At 43.7% G+C, this 20,893-nt stretch overlaps 3 protein-coding genes across 5 annotated transcripts in view; 2 read left to right on the top strand and 1 right to left on the bottom strand.

Annotated features, from left to right (window-relative positions):
* Nucleotides 1–20,893, bottom strand: part of SUMF1 (sulfatase modifying factor 1) — a 98,762-nt gene that overhangs the window by 27,891 nt on the left and 49,978 nt on the right. For all 3 annotated transcript variants that reach the window (XR_014788556.1, XM_084840304.1, XM_084840305.1), the window contains exon 8: nt 6,871–6,930. Coding sequence is in view for 2 of the 3 variants with exons in the window: in XM_084840304.1 (XP_084696430.1) it covers nt 6,871–6,930 (60 nt within the window). In the remaining variant the exon portion in view is untranslated. The remainder of the gene's footprint in view (nt 1–6,870; nt 6,931–20,893) is intronic.
* LOC146354987 (histone-lysine N-methyltransferase SETMAR) overlaps nt 1–20,893 on the top strand; it is a 97,789-nt gene that overhangs the window by 36,809 nt on the left and 40,087 nt on the right. The gene's annotated exons all lie outside the window — the stretch shown is intronic.
* On the top strand, nt 17,474–20,415 carry LOC146354988 (uncharacterized). Its single transcript, XM_084834421.1, has 2 exons — nt 17,474–19,123; nt 20,351–20,415. The coding sequence occupies exons 1-2, from the start codon at nt 18,172–18,174 to the stop codon at nt 20,413–20,415; spliced, it is 1,017 nt and encodes a 338-aa protein (XP_084690547.1). The 5' UTR covers nt 17,474–18,171.

Genomic DNA, 20,893 nt, shown 5'->3' with positions numbered 1-20,893 from the left:
TTCTTTAAATGTCACCTTGCACATTGTTTTTGCCCTTTTTCAATTTTATTTTGACACTCCCTGGCAATCGTTTCAGCTTCCTTGGGGAGGCCTGCTTTATCATTTGAGAACAACAGCTGTCTGAGAATGATAGGATCTTTGTTGCCATAGTAATCTCAGTGCCTTGTAATCTTTTAGTGTGTCTACTGTGACAATATCTTTGTGAGACAGGGTGGCAGTGATATCTTTAGAGATGGGAAAACGGTAAGAGAGAGCTGCATTCCATATCTATAGCTGATGTCCTCATCAACAAAGCCAACAGTGATTCTGGAAGTATGGGAGGGGCACCTATATTGGCATTTTTACCCCCCACAAAGCTTTAGAAAAGCTTCTCTCTGTTTCTAGGACAACTAATATAGAGACTGACACAGTCTTTTATTCCTCGGTCTTGCAATTTCCTATTATTCCAGGGCATTTAAAAGCTTTGGATTGTATCCAGTTGTTGATTTGTGCTAGTGCAAAGCTCTTATTCTCACATAAGGTGTGGCATCCAATTTTTGCTCTCCTCGCCCCACATCCACCGCAGCTCCCCCCTCCCCGAAAAGCTGCACCTGGGGCTTGAGGGACTCTCTGGAACAGTATGGGATATGGAGCAGAAGGCTGCAGTAGGCGTGGGGGAGTTGGGTGGGGATTGGCAAAAACAGGATCTTTTCTGCCAGTGCAAAGCCACTACTGGATACAACCCACTAACACAGGGTAAAATCTAAGAGTGGATTTGCATTTTTATTTTTAACTCATTCAAGTCAACACAGTTAACAGTTTCAATAAACTGGAGTGTGTCTTGATCCAGCCTTGAGAATGCTTCAACACATCTGCCAGTCAGCATTAATGTAATGTGTATTAGGAATTTATAAGACTGGATCAATATATCCATATCCACTGAAGTCAACTCATTTTGACTTCAGTAAATAAGCAATAACTGCATGCATTGGCTTTAAGTTGCACAAGGAACAAAACCCAAATTCCCCAGTTCATGAGACAAAACCTAGCTACTGGTAATCCAATTAAACTCTGTCTGTTGCCCCTTTGGAGTGCTTTTTCACATCCAGTAAAGCAATTTTAACATCCATTTGAATTCACAGGGTCAGGATATAATATTCAAGATATACACACCAATCTACATTTGATGCAAAGACTAGACCATTGATTTCTTTCTTTCTTTTTGTCAATAGAGGCCAATATTGAAATAATGGGCATATTATGATTAAGCTCTTAGTGAAATATCACATCTTATACAAGAAATGCCACCTAACCCCTAATCCTGTACCACAATAAATTACGTACAAACACACACACACACACACACCTGGATTACTCATACTGTACAGCCAGAGATTTTATCTTATTAAATGGAATCAACCTTTCTGTCTGTGCTGCAGCCAGAAATGTTTTGTTAATGACAATATTCTGACCCTGATGCACTTTGTAAGTCAAATCTATAATTGGATTTAGCTTGCCTATGTCCACCATATTAATTTGTGGCAGAAGACATATTCAGTAAGGCAGAGAGGTCTATTTTTAGTTTTTAGCACTTCATCATTTGGGCAATACTACATCCAGAAAAGCCGAACACACTCCCTGATGTCACTGATTAAATTGATCTGGTCAGCATTTGTTAGGATGCCTGACATCAAGGTGACTTACTCCATTACACAGAATGACCATCAACACAGACCAATCATTTTCCTTCTGCATTAAAGCTCAGTTTACAGACGTCACAGGTCAATGGCTGCTTTTCAATTAAGATGACTTGGAACAGATTGGTACCGACGTACGTCTAGCAGAATCCTTATTTAATTGACTGAAAACTTCCTGTCTTTCCTGAAGGAAGAACTATACAGCTGTGCCCTAGGGATTTCAAAAATTGCTAGTCAGAGTAGAGATTCAATTAGTCTGATATAATAAGGACTGGCTAAAAGTAACAGACCAGAACATATAATATGACCATCACCTACAAGACACATGTCACTTTAATTTCATATCCATCTCTTCTGAAAAGCCTTCTTAGCTGCTGTTGCTACCGAGAGTAGTCTCTTCCTCCAGAAGCTCCTCTCAGATCCTTTGCAGCACCTGTTTTCATTCTTCCTCTGCCCCTGGCTATCTACTGCTCAATCCATTTCCCTCATGCCATTCCACCATGCCTTGTGGTTATGGCCCATGCTGTTACTCCCTTTCTTCTAGTCTTTAAACTTCTATTCCTATTCTTGAACTGTCCAGAACATATAGGCAGCTCAAGTACCTCAATATGCCCAGCTATTGATGTCTTTGTAGAATTTGGAATATGGCAACAAGGAAGATGTGAGAAAGAGTAAACACAGCTAGAGGGCCTGACAGACGAGCAGGTACTTTTTGAGGGCACAGCGGCTCTGCTCCTCCAAACAGCAGCCTTTTACAGGTACCATCTGTATATCAGGAATGGGCACCATGCAGACCCCTGCCCTTCTGCATGCTCCCTATGACTACTGTTGAATTTGCCATGGCAGCAAAAAAAATCAGCAGTTTGCTGCCAAAGTTTGGTCACATGCCAGCAGCAAAAAAAGCCTATTTAGATTTAAAACAAAGCTAAATAGGCCCATTTTTGCTGCCACTGCACCACCATATTTTAAGGGCAGGGGTGTAGCTCAGCCCCCAGTAAGTTCCAGGGGGGCAAAATTAGCCCCCAGACTGCCGCAAGTTGCTCACCCCTGCTGTACATTTTCAACTGAAAGCCAAAAAATTGCTCTTAAAAAAAGTGAACGTTATGATTCTCAGGAATTCCAAATGTGAAATATCAGATTATTATGTGTATGTGTGGGGGGTGGGGGTGGGAGGGGGGATATAAGTAACTGACCCAGCTGCTTCATTGGGGATATAACATTCAGTATGAGCAGAAGTTTACTCATTCACTTCAATGATAACACTCTCATATAAACCAGGGGGGGAGGGGGGGGCTAACTTCAAATCTTGCATTGTCTACTTAGTGTTTTTCTACAATCTCCATGATTTACAACACAAAAGACAGACTCTCTTGAAGATGGTGACTGAATCTTGGTGAAGTCATCCTGAGTATGCGCTGTTGCTCAAGAACATAAGAAAAGCCTCGCTATGTCACACCAAGCTCACCTAATCCAGCATTCTAGCAGACACTACTACAAGGAACAGGAGGAGGGGTCAGGGAAAGGATGGTGTTTGGGAGTTTAAGGGATGGGGCTAATTCAGTACTTTGTGGTTTGGGGGAAAGTTGCTCAACTTATTTCTGACCCAACACACAAAACAAGCTGAAGGGACTCTCCCATCTCTGGTGCATATTTACTTTCAGTTAGCTTACTTATGCCTATACCCTAGAAATGGATAGTCAATGAGGAAACAAAATTCTTTTTAGTACAGATTCTGTGCCATTTAGCTATACTTTCTAGTCCTGAAACAACAGAAAACTTTCCCCAACCTTTTTTTTAAAGAAAGCCTATTCTGTCTTGACTCTAAAATGGGCCATATTACTCATCAGTAAAGAAAATTGTTATCCCGTTGTTAATTTAATCAAATCTGCTAATTAACGTGTGACATTGATTTCACCCTCAAATAAAAGCAACTTAGAACATGTGATCTCAGTGTAGAAAATATAATCTTCTTATGAAGGATGAGTTACATATGAAAACGTTAAAATGTGTAAGAAAAAGGACCTTACAAGCATCCAAGGAAAAAGAAAATGCACAGTAAGATTAATTTTTAATTAGAATAAATGAAATTGGAGACATGGCTTTGGCGTGAACAGGGATTTTCCCAAGAACTCTGCTGTGCATTACACTGGGAAATAACCAAATGGTTTCAGAGGGACATGTGTGCATTTACTGTTCAAGAAGTGTTTCAAATGAATTACTAGTTACTAAGAATGTAGGATTTATTTGTTTTTGTTTATTTTTAAAATAATTTCTCTCTAACTTTTCAGAGTCTTTTAAAATAACTTTTACAACTTCCCAAACACTTTTACATTGGACTTTAGAAGAACAATGCAAACTGCTTCATTGCCTTGACTTTGTACTCAGTTCTTTACCAAAAGGCACCTTTTCCATTAATAGTTCAGCTCTAAGGAAAGTTAGCTTCCTATTGACTGTTAGAGATACTACAATCCTGGAAAGGTTTACAGGCCTATCTGTGGTAACTTTCCAAGTCAGAAAGGGTGTTTAAAACACACAATTAAGCAACAGCCTTAGGCTAAGACTTCCTCTTGGTTTCTTCACTTCCTCTCCGGTTGAAATGGATCTCAATATCCAGTGTTGGGTGTGAACGACTGCAGGGTCATCTGGGGTCTCTGTTTCATTGTTATATGGCTGTTTGTCATTTATATAGCTAGCACAGCCTTGACTTTGGATACCTAAAAATTACATTTGTCATACGGCTCAGCAACTGACCACCTCTGAGACAAAGAAGAAGTAGAAGCAGATCAAGGAAGAACATCAATAATAATAAAAAGAAATAAAGAAAAAGAAAACTAGCCTTTCTGGGAACCTAGTCTCTGGTACAGCCTCATAGCCAGTGCCATGACATCATCAGGCCTCTCAATGGAAGCAGTAAGTCCAGTGTATTAGAAAATGCTGGGTTTTCAGCATTCTAAACAACTTCCTGTTAGAAGCTCCAAATTGACAGGTGATGCATCTGTAATTGCTGGGCAACCACCTACATAGTTCACCTTATTTCCCTGCTTGCTTCATTCATTCATTCATTCAATTTATGAGCTGCCTCTCAGGGTGACATACAAAATAAAAACAAATACAGTAAAACCAGTGATAACACATATAACAAAGAAAATGTAAAAGAATTTAAAAGCAGCAGCTGTAGCAGGCATTGTATTAGTAGTGACAAGATAGACTCCTAACCAGCTATTAAGAAAATATTTTTAAAGAGGCAGCATGAGTCATCTTGAATCTTCCAGTAGAGGCAGTTTGTGTCAGCATTCTCATACATGCACATTCACACAAGACAAGCACCAAAGAGCCCCCTACTTCAAAAGTGGTCTGCTCTCAGTCCCATTACCACACTACATGGCTGTAGAGTAGCCCCCGCCCTAGGAAACCATGTCATTGTTGTACTTTTAAAAACAGTGTCTAACGTGCACATGCAAAAGCTTCCTATGTGGCTCTAACAATAAACAAAATTAAAATTCTACAATTAACAGAGAATTAAATCAATAAAATATTTTTAAAACCACAAACCAATAAAGCAGCAGGAAAAGCAGCAATGAAAGCAGAGAAACAGCAATCAATCAATCAATCCCATCCAAAATAACATCCAATTCAAATTAAGAGTTCAGGAAAATAAAATTATCTTACCTGACACCTAAAAACTAGGAAGGTAAGCACCAACCAGGGCACCGCCACTGAAAAAGCTCTCTGATAGCAGCAGCGCCCACAGCAGGGCCTCTGATGCAGGTCTTTAAGAGCATGCAGGTTCATTTTTACAGCCTTCCCCAACCTGGTGCCCTCCCAATGTGTCAGGCTGCAAGTCCCATCACTCCCAGCCAACATGGCCATTGGCTGAGAATGATGGGAACTGCAGTCCAACACATCTGGAGGGCACCGGGTTAGAGAAGACTGCCATAACAGGTTTGGGCAGTTGGTAGGGGAAGCTGAACCTCCTTTCAGTTTATATTTGCGTGATTATGCCAGGAGTCATTGGGCCAACAAGTCCTACATGTGCATGTTTCTAGTTTCTGAGGCTTCTGACGAATGGAGACGTACCTTATTTCCCTGCGTCTTTCTGCTTTCCTATGGCCTTTCCCTGAACAACTTGCCCTTGTGGTCCGAATGACATCTCACCCTGTGGAAGTGAGTCGTCTAATGCTGGTACCAGTCCGCTGCCACTACTTGAGGTATTTCTCTTCCATTGCCCTTAATAATACCATAGGAACTATGCTGCTGCTGAACTATGTTGCCAGCTCCAGTTCACATGGGTATTGTTCTTCACTAAGCCACACTGGATAAATAACAATGTTTTTATTTTCTTATTAAGTAACAGTTCACATTTTTCCAAAGCCAAGTAAAGTAATAAAAGCAGCACACACAGAGAGATCTAAGTTGTTTTCTCCCTCAGCTTCCAACACTCTCCCTTAATTGTCCTCAGAACCCCTGTGACCAATCCCAACTCAGCAAAGAAGCCCAATCACAATGCAGTTCTACCATCAGTACAGTTCATCCGAGCAACAAACATAACCTGCTGAACTCCAATGAGAACATCAGTTTCCCATTTTACCACCCTCCATAGGGCTCCTTGCCCTCCCCGCCCTGTCCATTTCAACTGGCTACCCTACCTAATGTCAAGAGGTCAGACTGCTGAACTAGTTGTCATCTTAGTTGCACTTGTGGAGGCCTAAGTAGTTTTTCCTTTGACTTAGAGAAAGGCACTCTGACGTCCTTTAAGAACTCCTAATCTAACGTGCCAGCAGTTGTGTGGGTTGGCCACTGGAGTAAAAAGGGGATTGTCAAGTTCCTCGCTGTCTAAGTGGGACAGCTAAATTGCCAACAAGCTAAAATTAGTAGACAAGTGATGTTTTATTTCAGCTAATGTAAATGGGAACTTCAATTAATTAATAGTTAATTGTTTCATCAAGTTATTTCAATTTATCCATCCAGGAGTGCTTCTAAATCCACCATCTTCAGATGTACACCATTAGATGCAATTCTATTTGCGTTCTTTCCTCTTACCAGTTATTTATTTATTTATTACATTTCTATACCACCCAATAGCTGAAGCTCTCTCAGCAGTTCACAAAAATGATCAGATATACAAATAAGAACCTGTACAAATGAACATCAGAACGGCAATTGCCTCAAAAATTCTGAGGACTTTTAGCATTACCTTATGGCACATGTAGGATCCACCTTTCTTCACTCGGTCTGTCCCTGTTGGGGGTCCTTTCTGTGGATGGAAGGATACCCATTATTGTTCATCTCTACAAGGCTAGCAGCAAGTATCAATTTTATGGGAGAGGCAGAAAGGAATCAGAGATAGAAAAGTGGGGGAGTCATAAGACTCATGTAAGAAAACTACAGCTGCTGCTACACCCAGAAGCAGGAGGGGAAACTTGGAAAGCATTACACTGTGGGGGACTGGAAGACAGTCCAGTATAATTGCACAGGCCTCAGCACAGCAAAAACTACTTCAGTTTTTAATTGCAGCTTTCCTCTGTCAAGTCTGTAGCATGCTATTTTAGTTTCCCTAGATAAGCTTTGTAGCATACTGCTAAGAGCTCGGTGATAAGAATGACATTGTGATGATGGATTGAAAAAGAAAAGCAATTGGTAGAATTGCATCCAACTTGTTTTGGTGTCATAATTAGAGCTGTACGATTTATGCTGATTTAAGACCTTCATCCCTGGACTTTAGTTCGTCTCTTGCTGAAATCCAGTCTAATTATAGATTTAGTGGTAGGTCAGATTCCCATGACATACATCAATATTAGGATACTATTTGGGGGCTAAGCAGTATACAGATCTCACCTTCCTCTTTCAGGCAAACAAAAATCACCCACATTAACTATCCCATCATTAAACAGAGTGTGGCTCTGGGAAATTCTGTAATATTTTATAAGATCTTGACTTTCAACTATTAAGGCAAGTTATTGGAAAGCCCTGGGCAGCTCCCCCCCCCCGCCCCCGAAACATGGAGAAACTGGTCAGGGACATACATTTATTTATTATATTTCTCAGTTGCCCCATAACCAGGATTCTCTGGGCAACTAACAGTTCTTTAGTTACTCCAAAAATCTTTCTCCCTCCCACCAACATCTCTGCCCCCCCCCCAACACACACACACATGACTTTATGACCAGAACACCTCTGTAGGTAGAGATGAATTGATTAAGGTTCATATCTGACCATGATTTTGTCTTTCTCAATTGGCTTGGGGCAATGGTTGGGAGACCATTTTATGCTCATAAACCATATCGGCATAGCCCATACTGGGGGATGTTGTTTTGGGAATGGCAAGGGAAAAATACACTTTTTTAAAATGTTGTAATCCTTCAGGACCTTAATGCTGAAAAGCAGAATGATCATATTATTCAATAATATCATTAGTATTACTAGTACTACTGTGTGTCTCAAATGCATTCACAGACTCCAGGCCAAGTAGAACTTGGGGGACAGAAAAAGACATCCTTTCAAGTATTATTCAGGAACTCCATAGAGCTCTATTGAAGGAGAAAAAGCACAATGTGGCTGCCTGGTGGTAGAAGGAGATTTTTTTTTTCTTAGTGGTGGGAGCAAAGGTTTTTCTTAAAAAATTAAAATTAAATCTAAAGAAACCTTCATAAAAAGAGTCTGAAAGAACACAAAGGCCTGCCTTTGCTTCTGTTCAGGGTACTGGTTTTTGGTGCTGCCAAATTACTGCCATTTCCTTGATTTCAATATTGCTTCACGAGAAGCATCACTGTTATCACACTAAGGAGAGATGGCCTTGGTCTGCAAAATCACAAAGAAATATGGTCTGCAGACAAAAGTGCTTCTTTAGCTAAACTGTAACTTTAAACTGTTTTTTTTAACTGTAAGCCGCTGTGATAATTTTATTAAGGGAGGCAAATAAATACCTTAAAACAAATAAATAACCACTGACCTTGTCTAGTTCCAGCGATTCACTAGATATCACCCACATGCTTTTATACATATCTTCACAGCCAAAAGATCTAAATAGTATTATTAAAATACTTGTATATTTATTACGGGTTGTCTCCAGATTTAATCATACTTCAAGGCAGTCTGGAGCCAACTTCTACCAAGGAGCTCGGGGTGGCTTATACTCACTTTCTCCTCAGAACAACCAAGTCAAGTAGCGTGGCTGAGAGGGATTTGAACCTAGATCTTCTTGGTCTTAAAGCCAAACTACATGTTACATTAACATGTAGCATACAACTAAGGCTTGTCTTTTGTTTCACTCTAGTGTAAGTGTGCATAGCTCCAATTTGGATTGGGACCACTGTGCTCTGGAAGAAGAGAATTAAACCTTCTCCCCAAATGCCCCTGCCCCCCAAAGGGGGGGTTAACAAAAGAAAAAAAAGTATCCATTGGTGTCATTGGAATTTCTAGGGAAAATTGGGGCTGCACATGCTTGCACTAGAGTAAAACAAAAGACAAGCCTTGGTGTAATGTGTAATTTTGACTCTTATTCTGGCACTCTAACCAGAAACCTACGAGAATGGAGAATTCTACGCCCACTACTATATTCCAGAATTTTTCTGGACATCCTCAGAAGAATCGTGGTATGCATTTACCACTGGGTATTGGGTGTGGGGGAGTCTCAGAGCATTCCGTAGAAGTGTTAACCTCATTGTTTTAAGTGGCTGTTCATACTACTGATTTCAGTCCACAGCCACAACTGTGATCTGCTGAGAACATATGGAACAGTCAGAAGGGCTTCTAGAGTTCCACGTAGTTCTCAGGCTCTGTATGACTTAGCCTTGCTAATACAGTTTTTGGCAGTTCTATCACTACATGCCATAAAGAGCCCCTCAAACCATGTACAAGATGTGGAAAAGTATTAGCCAACTGCCTGAATAGGGTTCCCTGTGGCAACACACAAAACTCACGAAAAGTGAGATTCAAAATCCAATAAGTACCTCCAACCAAAACAACAATGAATGTGCCCCAAGTATTGTGGACTGGATTTGCTGCTGGAAGAAAAGTAACCGGTAAAAACTATTAAGTTAGAATACTCTGACTCTAGAAAAGGCTCCCTCTTATGCCTATGGGACTACCGTATGTGCACAGATTATACAGGAATAAACTCTGCTACTAAAGCACAGATACAATTAGCAGGTTCTTTGGATTACATCCCCCCCATTAATTATGCAAAGATAATACAAGATCAGAGGAATGAAGAGTATATTGGCAGCAAAGCATGAATTGAAGTGAAAACTGCAAATTCCAAAGTAGGATTAGCACATAGTAATACATTATTAGACCACTTGAGTTATAACCTCTTCAGGCTACCTATTACATTACACAACATTATCCCCTTAATGGAAACTCTTCTCAGTTACAAACATTTTATTACAATTGAGTGAATTCACTCACAAGCAAAAATCCATCCTAATGGAGTCACTCCCTCTGCTTGCCAAACATTTCTTTTCCTGCCATAAATATGACAACAAAAAATGCATCCTCCCTCCCCGCTATATGATACTTATTTCTCCCCTATAGTTATAGCCAGATCTCCATGGTCCACCACACTGAGCAGTACAGCACTTGCAGACTGATTGTGGAATGCCTAGAAATAAAACCAAATCGAAAACAAAACACAGATAGTACTTTAAATTTCTGATTCATCTTGAGGTGAGGACACTTCAGGATTGGTTTAGTGTTTCCTGCCAAAATTTTAGATTGGCTGGTTTAAAAGGGACTGCTTGACTGGTGTTGTTCTCATATTGTCTCTGGAAGATTCTCTGGCTTTAAAGAATCCCAAAGAAAGCAGTAGAGGAGTCCCAAAGAAAACAAGTCCTACAATTATGGAGCAGCATTTAAGCAATCGGATCTGGGGCACAGACAGCATAATTTACAGCCATTACAGACAATAGGAGAAAGTGGCTTAAATCCAACACTGTGCGAGGGACTTCCACTTTCTCTCCTCCCCCGTGTAGCTCCCTGTGTGCCCCCAAAATCTGCTCCAGAGTGTCCCCGCAAGCCTCTAGAGCAGATTTGGAAGGAGGTAGAGTGCTGCAGGGAGGGAAGGAAAAAACTATCCATAAGTGTTTTCTGTTCCACTGGCAGATGGCCAGGGCTGGATAAAATGAACGAATGAATGGATACTTTTAATTTGCCCAATAACAAGCATTCTCTGGGTGAATTACAAACAGTTAAAAGAATAAAGTACAATACAAGTAGTTAGAATAAAATACAATACAAATATTTAAAAGAATACTTAAAAGAATACTGCCTGGACACTAATACAGTGTCCAGGCAGTAATTTTCTAGTATTCATGTATCACATAACAGTAAACTAGTAAAATAGGGCAATTACTGTAGCTGAAAAGATAGGAATAAGGTGTCAAAACACAACACAATAAGATCCACAGTTTTGCCAATTTGCTAGGAAAGTCCTGAACTTTGAAAAAGGGATACAAGGCAAAGGCAGGCTCTAGTCTTCAATACTTCCCTAGCCATTAGCTCAGCTGCGGTGAGGTCACATAAGCCTAGCAGTCAAAGCTCGTGATGACTGGCTGAGTTGTTGTGATATCACACTAACACTTTAAGCAGAAATGACCCAGAAGAGGCTGCACAGTGTTAATGCAGTTTTAATGCAGAAAGATTACGGTAATCATCAGAGATCACAGCCATCATAAATACAACTCTGCTTTCCTTCCCTATCTCTGAGGGTAGGAATAAAAAATAGTAGTGCGTGTGCAACTCCCATCTTGCTGGAGAAAAACTAAGCCTCTTCTCCACAGTTTGGGAGCAGAATTGTTTTTCAGAATTCTAGCGGGTTCCAGTAGGAACTCTTCACTGGACTGGCAGTGTTTGTCCCTGCAGAGAGGCCCTTAAGGGCCCATGTGGAAAAAGGAATATGAATATTGTGTTACTACAAAAGGCACTGAATAAAGTTCCCACCTAGGTTTATATGCTGGTTAAGGTCACGAAAAGCTAGTATTTGCTTGCGCTTGCATCGTCCTGCATGTTTGACTTTACAGACAATCAGCTTGGCTTGTTCTAGGTCTGCTTTGAAAGAGACAAACAACAGTTCATAATTTCTACTGTGTGGCACTTCCTGAAGATCTCTTGATTGCATGCAATTATACACTATTAATAATTACTTCCAATTGCCAAGTGCCAGTGTACCACTATACAAGCACAGAATCAAAACAGATTCCTGCCTGAAAGGGGCCTGCAGTCTAGGTCAGAGCAGGGAAAAGAACACTGGGAGGGAGAGATGTTAACTAACACACACACACACACACACACAGAGACCAAATGCAGTTAACCACTGAAACGCTAAGTAGAAAAAGATAGGCTCTAAGGCAGAGGTGGAAAACTTGTGGCCCTCCAGATGTTTTGACCTCCAACTCCCATCACCCCTAGGCAGAATAGCCAATGGTAAGGCATGATGGGAGTTGTAGGCCAAAACATCTGGAAGGCCACACATGGCTCATTCCTGCTCAAAGGAAGGAGTTGAAAACATATACTAGGTTCTAGGAGCAAGAATTGATAAAAAAGAGGAGGAGCAAAAGTCTGCAGGAGGGGACATAATGAAATGATATGTTTTGCTAAGAAAATACAAGAAATTTATCCCAGGTACAAAATGGTACAGGAACTGAGTGAAGAGAACTGAGGAAAGATAGATAATTTTGGCATGAGAATAAGATGAGCGCAAGGAAGGCCTGTAATATGAAGGTTATCGTAATCAAGGTGGACAAATAAATCAGATCATGGACTTAGCAGTAGGGACAGAAAGATATTAGGAAGGAAGAAAAAAGGTTTTGCCAGTGGTAGAATTGGATTTCTCTCTCTCTCATCACCTCAGAAATTATTCCCAGGCTAAGTTGATGAATGGCAACAGGTGTACATCATCAATTGGTTAGGGAGCTCCCCATAATATCCAGCATGGCTCCTGAAGGGTTCCTCCCACCCCATCCTGGGGAATGACTCTCCCTACATTTCCAAAGGATATGCATGGATGGATGCATGAAGTTCAAGGACACTTCCCTTGAGGGAGGGATCACATTGCACCATCTCTGAGGATTCCAGGGCAAAGGATCGTAAGATCCTGTCAAGCCCCCACTGAAGGAATCCCCCTCCTGCGGAAGCCTGGGCCCTCAGGGGAGATGACAATGGGCCCATCCCACAGTATTTGGGGAGTTGTGCCTCTGAGGCAGAGCAACCACATAGCCCCCATGAGCATATTTGCCTCAAGAGACAGGCCAGTAGGACTCCTTTGAGAAGAAGTGCTCGACTATAAAGGAGGACTCCTCAAGAGACAAGGACTCCTCAGGAGCAAGGCCCTCCTGAGTAGGATTTTTTGCCAGAAGGCCTGTAATGCACTGCAGCTGAGCTCTGGGAGAGGCTTATGAGGCTCTAGCTATATAAGCCTTCAGTTTCAGCCTAGCCAGTGTTAGAACATCATTCTACCAGCTCCAGTGCCTTGTTTCCCTGACCTTGCCTTGGGATTGAACCTTCATGTGTCTGACCCTTGGACTCCTGCTTGATTCTACTTCTTGGACTGTGTATTGTAGCTGACTGCTTATCTGTGTTTTGACTTTGGCTGCGCCTCAGACCTCTAGAAACCACCAACTTGCCTGGTGATACTGTGCTTGACCATTTGCTTTCTTGATCTACCTTTTGGATAGCCCTGTAATTTGCCCTAACACTAAGTCTGATTTAGCCATAGCAGGACAGAGAGGGACAGAACATACCTGCTTTCCAAGTGTGGAATCTTGAGGCAGAAGAGAGGGCAGCCTTATTTGTCTAAGCTCTGTAGTCCAGTCAGTGAGCCCACAGAGAAAGGAGAAGCGATACAGAATCACAAAAAGAGAGTAGTTTTCTGAAAGCAATAAGCTTTTTGTGCCTGGCCAAAAAGATATGGAAGTCGCCTAGCTTGCTGTGAGTTGCAGTGGGCAGGCAGCCTGTCTTTCCCTGGGGTGGTATTGCCTAGTAGAAGCAAAACCTCAGGAGGCAGCATGAGGCCTATATGTATATTTATTGCAGGAGAGGGACAGGCTGTAGCCTTTGCTAGGAAGTTGCAGAACTGGTTCTACCTGCTCTCTTTACTTCCTTTGGTGGTCACATAATAACTTGCTTCTACTGGTGCCATCTCCTCTCCATTTAGGACCTAGGCCCATTTCTAAGGCCTGGGCTCATGAAAGAGAAGTCTTCAGGACAAGGACAGAAAAACAGACTAATAGGTAAATTATCCCCCTCCAAGTCAGTCTCCCTCCACGGCCCAGAAGAGGCCACTATTAAGTCTGAGAATCAGACGGTGTGGCTTACGCAAAGGCAGATTCAAGGTAACACAAGCCTCATTACAATGACTGTAAAAGCTTGTTTTACAAGTGTTCCTTTAAACATTTAAACCATCCCCATCTGCTAACGCTTACGAAGCAATCCATAATGTACTTCTAAACAGTAATCTGTAACTTTCCACATGCAAAAACGGAGAGCTCAAACTTGCTGTGGCGCCACACAGCTAAATTAGCATCACGGTGCTGAACTGTACACAGTTCTGCCCAGCAACCATGCCTCTCCAAGAGAAAAAAGTCTGGAATTAAAAGCTATCTCGAGGTTAAGAAGAAGCACTGCTCATTTACCATGTTCATGCTTGGCTGCTTCTCTGAAAGCTGATAAGTTACAGTTGACAAAACAGGAGCAGGCCAGATCATTCAGTTCTTCCTTGCTCTCACACAGGTGCACACATGATGGTACGTCTAACCACCCTTCACCATTGGAGCCATCAGCAAAATCTTCTTGGCTTTCTACTGATAATTTAAAATGCTACTTTTTCATTTACAGCCTTGGTTGCTGGTCATCACTACATCTTGAGGTAGCAAATTCCATAGTTGCACTATGCACTATGTGAAGTACTTCCTTGTATCTGTCCATGGAAGAGAGTGCCATATTCATGGAACAGTAACAGAGAATGGGCCTCATTACAGATCAAGTCTTACACATTTTGATTCCCTTGGCAGATGCAGCGCTTTAGAGCAAACTAAAAACACCCCCGCTCCTGTCAAATAGGAGAAAATGAATAATAGAACGGAAGAAAAAAATGAAGGTAGGTGAGTGGCAAGCAATAATGGGTCAGTTAATGAGTCTGTGGCCAGAACAGTCTCCTCATTACACTGATGAAGTATTTTCTAATTACCCTCATTAAGCCACCCTCGTAACCCACACTCTGCAGAAGGATTAACATGCCCCACAGTGGCTTACCGTGTTGTCTGGTGAGCACACATGGGTAACGGAGACCTACCATGGAGACGCATGCCTGCAGCGGCCACAAATGCTGCTGCCACTCCGCTCAACAGATCTCTATGGCCCAGATCTGCCCGGCCACAGAGAATGATTGAGCAGCCACCGAGAATGCTTTGCTGCTGAGGAGGCCGCTGAGGTGCAAGGCTGCTGGGCCTGGAGGACTCCAGAGGGGGTGTGCCTCAGAATGGGTGAGTGAACCACGCTGCATGGCATGGTTGCATATTCATGTGTTGGGAGTGCAGCCTGTTCTTTTGGTAACCCTCCCCACAGAGTGGGTACCGAAACACTATTGCTTAGCATGTCATCCGAACACACCCAGTGACTCAGTTCACACAACAACCCTCACTCAGGGTTAAGTATGGGTTGAGTGTCCCATATGGATTATCATTGAACCATGGCTTGTTGCTGAACCATGAGTTTTTGTATTGTATGAACCCAGCCATGCTAACAAACCATGGCTTGTTAACCATGAACAACCACAGTTCACAACCCAACAGCAAACCACAGGTTCTCCTTGTGGGTTCTTCGTGGTTAACAAATGATGGTTTGTTAGCACAGCTGGGTTTACACAACGACACAAGTTTCAACAACAACCCACGCTCAACCCTGTGAGTTGTCATGTTGAGTGAAACCAGGCAGTCTAGGCTATTCCAAACTTAGCCCTCAGAAGAAACAGTGACCCAAGGGCAGGGAGACAGTCACAGGAGGGTCCTCCATTTTGAGAGCAACTCTTTTTCAAGAGATAAGTCTTGGCAAATAAATTCATGCATGAAAGGTAATGGTAAACATTTAATCTCGCAGAGCTGGATACCTTCATTCATAAGCTTGGTTAATTTGAGGTATGTAGAACCTGCTCATTTTTTGAAAGCCACTCTAAACAGTTAACTAGAATTGCCAGCCTGCTTCATTTATCTTTTCAGAGATAAGCAAATTCTAACCGCCTTAAATTAAAAAAAGCATACAGGCTTACAGCTGTGGGAGATTCCGACTGTTTACAGGAGTGAATGTTATATTGTCCCTTGAAAAAGAATTGTCTTCCAAATACATTGGAAATAAAGGATATGTTTGATTCTCTAAATAGCTGTCTTGCCATTTGTTCTTCGACACTTGTACAACGGTTTGGTCTCTCTTTTTGACTTCAGATTAGACTATTGTTGACTTTGAACAATGACTTTGCGGTGAGGCCTCTTTGCCAGGAACAAAGACACAGATTGCTACCACATTCATGCTTTAGTAGGTATTGCTCAGCTGGTGTCACCCCTAGTCCTGGTTCAGGTTTTTATAAGGAGATGCTCTAAAACTAACCAGACATATTCCTATCAAAAAACTAACATCGGCATCCAATGTAGCATCTATGTAATATGTAGGGATGTACGAATCCCTTCCCTGGCTCCACGCAGGGTCATGCGCGGTGGAGGGGAGGCGCTCCATCCCTCCCCCTGGAATCCTCCCTCGCCGGCTCCGCTCCGTGGCAGCTCCGCAGAGCTGCCGGCTGGGGCCATCCGCAGCCAGAGTTCCGGCTGCGGCCGGGCTGCTGCGGCCGCAAATGGCGGCCATCGTAGCGGCCGCCATTCGTGTCCTTGCAAGCAGCCGTGATAGGCTATGTAAGTATTTACATAGCCTATCACGGTAAAGGCAGCCATGCAAATGGCGTAGCGGCCGCCATTTGCATCCCTGCTCTTTGCCGTGATAGGCTACGTAAATACTTACATAGCCTATCACGGCTGCAAGGCCGCAAATGGCGGCCACAGCAGCCCGGCTGCAGCCAGCAGGGAGATCAGCCGCCAGAGCCACCGCGGCCGCATCCACCCCAGGTAAGTTCTGTTGTGGGGGGATTTGGGGGGGGGGGCGGGAGTCCGTTCCGCCATGGATTCTGGGGGGCCAGATTCTAATGAATCCAGCCTCACTGGAATCCATGGTGGAATTCTCTGACATCCCTAGTAATATGAGATTGAACTATGTTTACAATCTGACACTTAGTGTGGCAAGTCAGAAAGGGTGTAAAGACAGATAGTGTGAGAATCTCTATATACTAGTGGGCTTGTACTTTGGATGCCTTGGTTTGTTCTTACAACATATTTGGCTGTTTTTGAGTCGCATACAACCATTACCATCATTTTGTATGTGCTTATATTCTCTCTCATGTTTTAATGAAAATGTAATACATTAAACAAATAGAAATGGTTTGGAAATATGAAGCTGGCATGTTGAGTCAGACCTTTGGTCTACCTAGCCCAGTACTTCAAGGTGGAAGGAGAGGGAATCTGCTGCTTGCTGCCACCTCTGCTTCTGCCTCTGGGATTCCTGATCCACCACATCACTGTGAGTGCTGCCTCTTCGCAGGATTAAGGCCCTGACTCAGCAGCTTCTTCCAGGGCTGCCACCCCCTCCCAGCCCAATTGTGTCATCTTCCTGAACTGGGGGCATAAAAGCTAGGCTCCTGTGGGGGCGGGACGGCCACTGAAGGGGCAACACCAAAGGGAGAACATGAGGGCGAAGGCCTGCCCCTTCTCAATGGAGGGGTGCGGGGGTGCTGGGAGGGATGTGCTTCAAAAAAAGAAGGGGAGATGAAGGGACACAGGGAGCAGTCATCACAACTATACAGGGCAGAGGGAGATATGGTGGGGGGAGACAGCTGCGTGTTCAGGGGAGCAGGGACCATAACAGGGTCCCCCAGCGGTCCCCCAGCGGTCCCCCAGCGGTCCCCCAGCACAAATAACCTGGATAGCCTTGGCAGCAGCCCCCGAGTTGAAAATACTGTTGGTGAATGCTGGGTCGGTGAATGGTAAGACAGCTGCCATCCAGGACTTGATCCTGGATGAGCATGCCGACCTGGCATGTACTACAGAGACCTGGTTGGATGAAGCCAGGGGTGTTAATCTATCTCAGCTTTGTCCCCCAGGGTTTTCTGTAGTACAGCAGGCTAGACCTGGGGGGCAGAGTTGCAGTGGTCTATCATGATATTATCCCCCTCACTAGGTGCCCTGGACCATAGTCTACTGGGTTTGAGTGTGTTTACTTAAAAGTGGGTGCTCAGGACAGAATAGGGATTCTGTCAGTGTTCTGCCCACCCCACTGCCCAACGGTCTCCCTTCCTTAGCTAGCCGGGGTGATCTCGGCAGCAGTGATCGAGTCCCCTCGGCTTGTTCTGCTGGGAGACTTCAACATCCATGCTGAGGCTGCCCTGTTGGGAGTGGCTCAGGACTTCATGTCCTCCAGGATAACCATGGGTCTGTCCCAAGTGGTTTCTGGCCCCACTCATACAGCAGGTCACACTCTAGACCTAGTTTTCTATGCTGAGCAGGATGACGGTGATCTGGGTGTGGAGGAACTTTCTGTTGTTCCGTTGTCATGGACAGATCACTACCTGGTGGGGTTTACACTCACTGGAACTCAGTGCCTCTGCAGGGGTGGGGGACCGATGAAGCTGGTCCATCCCAGGAGGCTGATGGATCCAGATGGTTTCCTGATGGCTCTTGGGGATTTTCCTGCTGCCTCGGCAGGTGATTCTGTTGAAGCCCTGGCTGATCTCTGGAATAGGGAAATGGCTAGGGCGGTGGACAGAATCGCTCCTGAGCGTCCCCTCTCACCGAGTGGAGGCAAACCAGCACCCTGGTTCTCTAGGGAACTGGTGGTGATGAAGCGAATGAGGCGGAGACTAGAACGACGTTGGCAGAAAACTCGGAACGCGTCCGATCAAACACGAGCTAGAGCTTATTTGAAAGCCTACTCCATGGCAGTGAGGGCAGCAAAGAAGTCTTTCTTTTCTGCCACCATTGCATCTGCAGGGAGCCGGCCAGCGGAGCTGTTTCGAGTGGCCAGGGCCCTTCTACATCCTGGCCCATGTGGTAAAAATTCTGACCACTCAACAGCCTGCTGTGAACAATTTGCTCAGCACTTTGCTGATAAAATCGCTCAGATCTGTTCTGACTTGGATGCTGTAGTTGATGCAGATCCTGTAGATGTCACTTTGGCTCCTGCTTGCTCAGTGTTGATGGATTCTTTTCAATTTGTGCAGCCCGAGGATGTGGACAGGATCCTTGGAGTGGTGAGAGCCACCACATGTATGCTGGATCCTTGCCCCTCCTGGCTTATTAAAGAGGCCAGAGGAGGACTGCCTGAGTGGATAACGAGGGTGGTTAATGCCTCTTTGGAACAAGGTATTGTTCCATTATGCTTAAAAGAGACGGTTGTGAGACCTCTGTTGAAAAAGCCTTCCCTGAATTCCACCATACTAGATAACTATCGTCCAGTCTCTAACGTACCATTTTTGGGCAAGGTATTAGAGCGTGTGGTGACCTCCCAGCTCCAGGAGTTCCTGAAGACTCAGGTTCACAGTTTGGGGGTCCTCCTGGATTCAGCCCTAAGCCCGGATGCTCAGGTTTCAGTGGTGGCCAGAAGTGCTTTGCACAGTTAAAACTAGTGTGCTAACTGCGCCCATTCCTGGAGATGTCTGATCTGGCCACAGTGACACATGCCTTAGTTACATCCCGTGTGGATTACTGCAACGCGCTTTACGTGGCTATGAAGAGTGTTCAGAAACTGGAGTTGGTTCAAAGAACTGCTGCCAGACTGTTGACTGGGGCTGGCTACAGGGAGCATACAACTCCCTTGTTAAAACAGCTTCACTGGCTTCCAGTCTGTTTCCGGGCACAATTCAAAGTGCTGGCTTTGACCTATAAAGCCCTGTACGGCTCCGGTCCAGGTTATCTGATAGACCGTATCCTCCCTTATGAACCTGCCCATGTACTGAGATCTTCTGGTGAGGCCCTTCTCTCAGTCCACCACTGTCACTGGCATGTTTGGTGGGAACCCAGGAGAAGGCCTTCTTGGTGGCTGCCCCACAGCTGTGGAACACCCTTCCCAGGGAGGCTAGGATGGCTCCCTCCTTGACGTGTTTCCAGAGGCAGGCTGAAACATTCTTGTTCCAGCAGGCCTTTGGGACATAGTTGGCACCTGGCGGTAAGGTGCTAAAATGTTGTTTTAAAATTCTGTTTTAATGTTTTAATATAATTTTAAGTATATTGTTTAATTTATATTTTAACTTCTGTATATTTTCATGTTTTAATTTTTGTAAGCTGCCTTGTGTCCCAGTACTGGGAAAAAGGCTGGGTGGTGGTGGTGATGATGATGATGATGATGATGTCCATCCTAGACTTTCTCATGTTCCATTTTAACTGGAGATGCCAAAGATTCAACCTGGGATCTTTTGCATGCGAATAGACACTAGCATGGAGCTACAGTACACTGCCTTTAATAGAATTAAGAGTTAAGCCAAGTGCTATGATTTCTTGGGGAGAAAAATCCCATGCTTCCTATAAACAAATGTATATGAAAGGCAATAACTACATTACTTTCACTCACTCACTCACTCACTCACAATACAGGCTCTTACGGGCATAACTTGTACATTCAGACTGGAGCAAGCTTGCCATATCATATTGTTTTCTAAGGCTGGAATCCTATGCACGTTTAAATAATAAGCTCTACTGAAGTCAGTGGACATAATTCCAAGTACACATGCATAGGGTTAGACTGTAAAAGTCCTTGCATAAGCTTATTGAGCTAGATTTGAAGCTGCTCACTTTTTAAACACACATTTAATAACAATTCAGCTTTGAATCATCTCTATCAACCAACAATGGCGAAGATGTGCTACAATTGGAACAAACTGTCTTAGCAACATCTTCCTTGCTGAATGGTTCAGACCACAGACAGTCATCTGTCAAGGTCTGAACAGGCCACCAAGATTTTATGCAGCGATACACAACAGACTGGGAATTATTTATTAGACTTGTTGCAACATGAAGCCTCTGCAGGAGTGGGGGGCTGATGGCTTTCTGATGGCTCTTGGATCCTTGGAGAAATGAAGCCTACCACTTGCTGGACCCTTGCCCTTCCTGGCATATAAAAGCAGCCAGGGGTGACTG

This window comes from Heloderma suspectum, chromosome 2 (assembly GCF_057233095.1).
Source record: "Heloderma suspectum isolate Gila_16-S chromosome 2, 16-S_ref, whole genome shotgun sequence".
NCBI lineage: Eukaryota > Metazoa > Chordata > Lepidosauria > Squamata > Helodermatidae > Heloderma > Heloderma suspectum.
Note: the sequence above shows the minus strand (reverse complement) of the source record. Positions and strands in the feature narration are given on the sequence as shown.